The 7,654-nt window shown below is 57.5% G+C and overlaps 1 protein-coding gene across 1 annotated transcript in view; it reads right to left on the minus strand.

The window, feature by feature from the left end:
• Positions 1–3,376: 3,376 nt before the first annotated feature.
• DNAJC27 (DnaJ (Hsp40) homolog, subfamily C, member 27) overlaps positions 3,377–7,654 on the minus strand; it is an 18,059-nt gene continuing 13,781 nt past the window's right edge. The window contains exons 4-7 of the mRNA XM_009319767.1: positions 6,524–6,688; positions 5,938–6,060; positions 5,216–5,376; positions 3,377–3,828 (exon numbers count right to left, since the gene is read on the minus strand). Coding sequence (XP_009318042.1) covers positions 3,696–3,828; positions 5,216–5,376; positions 5,938–6,060; positions 6,524–6,688 — 582 coding nt within the window. The 3' untranslated portion in view covers positions 3,377–3,695. The remainder of the gene's footprint in view (positions 3,829–5,215; positions 5,377–5,937; positions 6,061–6,523; positions 6,689–7,654) is intronic.

Below are 7,654 nucleotides of genomic sequence, written 5' to 3' on the forward strand. Positions count from 1 at the left end.
AGGAGCCCTCCCCGCTACCCGGGAGAACCCCACTTGGCCCCACCGAGCCGCTGTACGGCTGGAGGCACCGCGCCCCCGTGCGTCCTCGCCCCAGCAGCTCTAACGAGAGGCCATCTCGGCCGCTCTGCCAGGGGAAGTAATTGCTTCTGTGCAGTAATTAATACCAAAACGAGAGCGCCAAAGCCACAGCTCCCCGGAGGTTTTGGGCATGCTGGGGGTTATTCCCGTCCTGCTGCAGCTGAAGAGGAGCGCAAGCGCGCAGGGTGCAGGCGGGGGCTTGGGCTGCCCGGCCTTGTCCAGCATGGGACGGGGACACGAGCCCTGGCCACCTGCCCCAGGCCATGTCCCGTCAGGCCTGACACAGGGAGCCCAGGCCAAGCCATGGCAGGTTGGCCACGGGGCAGGGCACCCTGGATGGGCCCCAGTTGGGAAGGTTAACTGGCCCGAAGGCCGGCAAAACCGGTCTGAAGGCCAGCAAGGGGACCCAGCACCGGTTCGTGAAGCAGGATGAGCGCAGCCTTGTCTCAGGGGAGTGTTCGTTTCCCCGGCCCCGCCTGGAGCAGCAGCAGGGAGCAGACCGTGGCTGTCAGGCACGGGGCCAGAGCAGAAATCCTCACGTCCTCCCTGCTGCCAGCTCCACCGAGCGCTGGGAGGCAGGCAGAGCACAGGCAGGCAGGGCAGCGCCTCTGGGCACACCGAGGGAAGCTTTCCGTTCCAGAGATCTTCAGAGGTGGCTCCTGGCTGCGTTTCTGGATGCAGAACGGGAAGTCCCTTCGTTTGGGATTTGGATCCCGGCGTCTTCGTTGCAGGACGGACACTTCAGCAGCAGGACTTGCTCTTCGCATGAGGCAGGACGTGGGACTCACAGGCCAGAGACAGAGCCCGGATGGTGGCAGCCTTGCTGGAGGGATCTGGAGCTTGGGGTCCTGATGGAGATGGCATGGAGGAAGCACGCTACCCGGCTGTTGGTGCGGAGGCGTGTGTGCATGAAGCATGGACGGAGCTACCCCCCTGCCTCTGGGTCCCCTGACCAGAGCCAGGCTCCACCGCAGCTGGGTGCATCCCACATCACGTCCCCGTGGGACTCCCAGGGCTGCATCAATCCCTTACCCAGCTCCCACTCCTGCAGAGTTGATTCACAACCTCCATCATCACCCTCGAGGGCAGTTCTTCACCACCAGCCTCGGCCAGACCCGGCTGGGGAGGAGAGAAATGAGTCAAAGGGCAATTAAACATTAACAGCAGGCGGTCGCCGCGGGAGGACAGCTCACAGGGCTTCCTTTGTTCCAAAGGGGGGTTTAATTTATAAAAATAACACAACTTAGAAGGTCACCGGCATCGCTAGACGTGACACGCGTGTGTAATCATCTCCAAACATCCGGTCAGCTCGGTAAACAGACAGGAGAAACCCCAAGACCGGCGGCCAGAGTCACCTGAGGAGCAAACAGGAGGGACCGCGCATGGCACAACAGACCTGGAGAGCCCCTGAGCAGCAGGAACCAAGGAAGCCTTTAAACTACTCCAAGGCACTGAGATCCCACCCTCAAAGCGAAGTGCACCATTCAGCAACGGGATTATTTACCCTCCTCAATGGGAAAAGAATACAGAGAAATAGGTTTGAAGCCAGAATTAAGTGGTTTCCTCCACTAGACAAGTGGGGAGGTTTCCAGGGAACTCCATAGCCTTATAAAACGTGTGGAACAAGACCCCATCAGTGTAACCTGCCACAGCTCCAACGCCTGCCCTGCTGATCTCCCCCAGCCCAGCTTTTTATACATCTGGGAGAGGAAAAAATGGAGCTATTTTAAACATTAACCTCTTGTAGCAACATCTCCCCTTGGTTACTTCTACACCAGAGGAGCAAAAAGTGCTTCCCAGCAGGACAGATTATTTCTTCTTCCCAGCAACCCAGCACCAGAAACCAGAGCAAGAGCAAAATGATACTGGCTTTAAAGTCCCTTAACGCTTGCTGCCAAAAAGAGGGAGGGATCTACTGTTGATCTATGATATATTTTGAAGGGGAAACACAGAAAAGCTGCCTTGAAGTGAAAAAAAAAAAAATATTGCACTGACCATAGGAGAAAACACTTTCGAACAGGATACCTGTGGGGTGGGGGTAAGGATACATACGCACGCACTCGGTAGCCTTCATTTCATAGCTTGGTGTCCTGACCTTCCCTGCCAAGCTCACATAGCAGCAAGGAAATAAAACCGGGTCCTGAACAAAACCACGGGACCCTGAGGGATCTCCCGTTTGGTTCCCCCAAGAGCCTGGCAGCCATCACGGCTCTGACTTCCCTCAGGATCACAATGACCAGATCCCAAGGCTCTGCAAGCACTTCTTGGGGTGACCAGCAACGATCGATCCCCTCTAAATCAACAAGACTATTCAAAGACAACGGGAGCTGTGACTTGGAGGGAGTAACCCGCACCCACCTGCTGATCAGCAACCCGTAACACAACCAGCAAAGCAGGGCGATGCATTGCTGCCGTGAGAAAAGAGGGCTGGGGGAGAGCACACCCCCTCCACCGCTCACCTAACCCGAGAGCGCCGTGGGGCCAAGCGAGCAGGCGGATCGCAGGCACCCACGCAGCTCTGCGGTGCGGGCGAAGCTCGGGAGACGAGGCTGGCCGAGGGGAGGAAGGGCAGAGCTGACAGGCAGCCATGTTGGGGGCTGCATTGCCTCCTCCTTGGGTCAGCACCCTCCTCCTGCCTGTAAATGGCCAGGGCCACCCACAGCCGAGGACAGTCCCCCAACAGGGGCTGGTGGCACCTACCCAGAGCTCGCCAGCGCGGCGTGAGCAGAGGGCTGGAAGAGAAGGAGCACGTGGCTTGCGGGCCTGCAGCCTTAGGGGCTCTTCCCGATGAGTTGAGCTCAGGGAGATGGAAGGAGGCGGCGGTAGGAGACTGTGCTGTGATGAGGGGGTGGGTGCCAGGGGGGAGACCCCTAGTCCTGCCAAAGGGACTGTCCTTGGCACCGTGACAGCTTGGGGAGGAAGGGGACAGGCCGGGGAAGACCGGGACACTCTTGGAGCCAGTTTCTCCCTGCAGTACCAGAGAGGCTTACTCAAGCAACCCGTCCTTTTCCTCACTGCCAAAAGCAGCATCGCTGGGTGTCAGCTGGAAGGAGCCAGCTTTGACCAAGCAGCTGAACGGCCCCAGTGCTCGGCAGTGCCGGCGCGGCTTTCAGCACGGGCAGCCTTGCAGAGGCGGCTCCGGGATAACCCAGAAGGACTGACAACCCACTGCCCCTCTTGGGCATCCTCCACCCACGACACCAATGCTTTCAGGTGCAGCAGCTTTTGGGTCAGATCTCGCTCTGCCCTCGCTGCATCCACAGGTTAGAGCCGGGCATCCAAACCCCACCACGGCTGGTAACTCCCAGGAGGTGTAACACAGCCGGGAAGGTGGGGACCTCACTGCTTTCAGCACTTAATGCCAACCACGACCTGGGGCCAGGGATGCAGGGAGGGTTCTGGGGTCCCTCTCCCCTCCTCAGCACTCTGTCCCCTTTCCACCACATCGCAAGCGCAGTACGGTCGGATGCAGTCCTGCTTCCACGGCTGGTGCTGGGAGTGTCTGTGTCCATGCCAGCGGGAAGTGTGAGGAGGAGAGGGGTGCCCCACGGCCGTACGGCTGCCTGGGAGCTAGCTGGGAGGAGGGGAAGGTTTCCAGCTCTGAATGGTTCTGTTCCCTACTTGATGTTTTTGAGAAGCGCGGTTCGGGCGTTCACCACCGCTTTGAAGGCGTCCTCGCTGCCGGGAGCCACACACTTATCGGGGTGGAGCAGCACGGCCAGCTTCCGATAGGCTTTGTTCACTTCGTCCCTAGGAGATACGACAAGAGTGAGGGGACCCACGCCACACACAGCCCGGCTCAGCCTTGCCCCGGCTGGCAGAGCACAGCAGGGCCAGGAGCTCCCCCTGTGCTAAACACCCCTGTGCAGACACTTCTGAACCCTTCCCTTGCTGGCACTAAGGACCTCCAGGCTTTGGAGGCGATGCTATGGAGAAAGAGCTGGAGAAAAGCACACAGGGCGCTTCTTGGTGTGGCATGAGCAGAGGAGGGGGAAGAACCCCTCTCCTGGGGCAGTCACACCCTCTCCCCCACGGGACTGTGCCAGCACGAATGCTCCCATCATGCCAGACACGTGCCTGTGACACATGTCTCGGTGTGCCGAGTCTCTGGCACCAGGAGAGCAGAAAGCTGGGAGACAGCGTGGGGGCACACGCACCCTGACTCAGCTTCGCATCAAACCGCCTACGCGCTCCGGGCAAAGGCATTGCACATCGCTTCAGCCCTTTAAGCCTTGGTTGTCTGGTCCAAGGCAGACATCTCGGCTCCAGCTGCAGGCCGTGGAGAGAAGAGGGCACCTCCTGCGGGAGATGAGTCTGTCCGTGCTGGCGATCACAGCACAAACTGCCCTGCAGAGCTGCTGATCTCTCCCCACGGATGAGAGGGGGCCGGAGGAGGGGTTAGGCTCAACACCTACATTTCAGAGAGCCAACGGGAGGATGTATGAGTCCTGAATGATATATGTTATGCAGAAATCTACTCTCCAGCCCCTCCACAAGGAGTACACAAGGGTAGACCTCATGTTTCAGAGAGAAGAAAGCAAGGCATAGCTCTGGGAGCTTGTTTTAGCTGCCCAAGTCATACAGAACTGGGAGATTCAATATCCAACCTCTTATACAGGCAATGACCAATTCCACCTGACTAGAGGTCCTCCGAGGAAGACAAGAGAAAGCTTGTCTTGTGGGAGTACTGTTTGCAGGTGGAAGAACTGTAACATCAACCCCTTTTTGACAAAGTGGGCTGCAGCCTTACAGCAGCTTAAAAGCTTCTCCAGACCCGGAGAGCAAGGAAAGTAAAGCTGGAGCTGCTCCAAACACGTCTGGCAAGTGAGTGACCAAAGACGGCTCAGCCTGGAGGCAGGATGCAGGGCCAGGCAGCTGACGGGGCTGAAGTTCTCATGTTCATCACCCCCCCGCCCCTTGCCTCCAGCCTGGCTTGTCTGTTAAAAGGAGAAATTTGGTGCTCAGGACCGAGGGCTTCTTTTGCATTGCCTCAAATTTTGTGGCTAGATACAAACTACTTGTGCCCAGCTGCTATATAAACCAAGGTAAGCTTATCAGCAGGCAGGTCACAGATGCAACCAGCCTGCCAGGTCAGAAAGATTAGGGACAGCCAGGCAAATGCTGAAGTCTCCCTCACCTTGTGGCTCCGGGTTTGACCCCCAGCATGTCCCAGCTGTCCTTGCTGTTGCGAATCCTGCGAATGGCATCTGCCTGCTCTTTGGTGAAGCTGACCCCCACGCTGGAGGGGGGACGCTTCCCGCCGTTGTCACACAGGTCGATGATGGCGGAGTAAAAAGTCTGCAGACACAGGGAGGAGTTAGCGGGAAGGAACGGTCCCCAAAGGTGGTGGCAGCGCATAGGAGATCCCACCACCCTTGCTGACCGAGGGCTCATCCTGCGACGCGAGTGGGATCGTTTGCACAACGGCTGAATGTTCACTCCCCACTGCCTGGGCCGTGGAGGGGCTGGGATATCCCAGATGGGGGGATCCGGTCCCTGCAGGGACAATGGGACAGGCTGAGAAGGAGGCCAGGCCCCACATTTATCTCAAACCCACTTCAGTTCAGTACTAGACCTGAAAAGGTGACATGGGCACCTCTGCATCGTGTTCCCAGTGCAGCAAGAGGGATCATCAGCTTTGAGCAACGCAATGCTAGGGCCAGCTCAGGACTGGGAGGACCAATACTGATCCTGACCTAAACAGGTATGGCTTTCTCAGGGTGGCATTTCACTGGGAAGACACCTCTGGAGCAGAGGGCCAACAGGTTTTGTGGGATCCAGGCAGTTCAGGGGATATTCTGCCGTCAAATCTTGCCTTAATGTGGTGTTTGTGCCCTCACCACCTTCATTCCGCCTCACCTGAAACATCTCGTTGATTCCTTCTCCTGTTTGTGCTGATGTCTCAAAGTAAAGAAAGCCCCGGCTCTCTGCCCAGAGCCGCCCCTCGCTTTCATCCACGCTGCGGTGCTTGGTGCAGTCGATCTAGACCGGGAGAAAAGGCAGAGATCAGAGCCCAGACAGGGTCTGCAACGGCAGCTGGAGGAACACAGCTCCAAGGCCGATCGTCTAACAGTGGGTAAGGGGCCTGTCTGGTTAGAGAGGCTGTTTGCTTATCCTGAAGGGATGGAGGCAGTGTGGAAAGAAAGCACAGAAAATGCAAGTGAAAAGGCCTTTGAGAGTTCGTCTAGTCCAGAGACAGTGTCACCTCTACTTGATCCCCTCCCGACCGATGCGTGGCCACCACATTCTCAAAACCACGTTGAAATGCAGTCTCCAGTGCTCCTCACACACACGTCCGGCTCTTAGAAAGTCTTCCCTACCACCTAACAATATTTCCCTTACTACAGCTGGAGCTCAACAGCTTGGGCACAGGCTGGGAACACAATGAGCCCTGAGGGCCGGAGATCAGGACCGCACCGCAGCCTGGCTCCCCACCACAGCCTACCTTGTTCGCACAGACAACGAAGACAACGTTCTCCATGTTCCCATGCGGGCCCAGCTCCTGCTTCATCTCGGCTAGCCACGCGTCCAGCGCGTCGAAAGACTCCTTTTGTCCGACGTCGTAGACCAGGATGACCCCCTGTGTGTCCTTGTAAAACTCGTTCCTCACCTGTGGGGACAAAGGCAGGGCGCTGGCACCCACGACAGCCAGGCTGAGAGCACACGGCCCGGCGGATCTGGGCGATCGCCATTTAGCTGGAACCTATTTGGTTCTGTGATAAAAACCTCACGTCCACACAAACAGAAGATCACAGAAAAAGGACAGATGGGGGAACCCAAATAATACCCTCACTGTGCTGCCAGAGGAGAGCAATCAGCCCATAAAACACTCGCCTCCACACAAAAGAGAAGCACAATAGCAGACAAGGTGTCAGACCAACTCCTGGGGAGACTGGGAGGTCTGGGAGTCGCCCGAGACATCCGTGTGTGTCCCTGTGTGTGAGGCAGCAGGGGAGAGCAAGGATCCAGGGCCAGCCACCGGACAGACTGCACGTCTAAGCCCAGCTACTGGCGGGATCTGCAGGATGTCTGTCTGTGCGTGTGGGTGCACGTAAGGGGGTAAGTACCAGCACCTGGAGCGGGGTTGCAGCCTCTGGGGCTTGTATGCCCAGTGCCAGCAACTGGGGAGACCGAGGATCCCCAGGACAGCTGCTGGATGAGGGTCTAAGGTCAGCTACAGGACAGATATTGGAATAGAACAGACTATTTCAGTTGGAAGGGACCTACAACAACCATCTAGTCCAACTGCCTGACCAATTCAGGGCTGACCAAAAGTTAAAGCATGTTGTTAAGGGCATTGCCCAAATGCCTCTTAAGCACTGACAGGCTTGGGGCATCGACCACCTCTCCAGGACGCCTGTTCCAGTGTTTGACCACCCGCTCAGTAAAGAAATGCTTCCTAACGTCCAGTCTAAACCTCCCCTGGCGCAGCTTTGAACCATTCCCACGTGTCCTGTCCCTGGATCCCAGGGAGATCAGCACCTCTCTACATCCCCTCCTCAGGAAGCTGTGAGAGCGATGAGGTCGCCCCTCAGCCTCCTTTTCTCCAAACTAGACAAACCCAAAGTCCCCAGCC

Source organism: Pygoscelis adeliae, unplaced genomic scaffold (assembly GCF_000699105.1).
Source record: "Pygoscelis adeliae isolate BGI_AS28 unplaced genomic scaffold, ASM69910v1 Scaffold121, whole genome shotgun sequence".
Lineage (NCBI taxonomy): Eukaryota > Metazoa > Chordata > Aves > Sphenisciformes > Spheniscidae > Pygoscelis > Pygoscelis adeliae.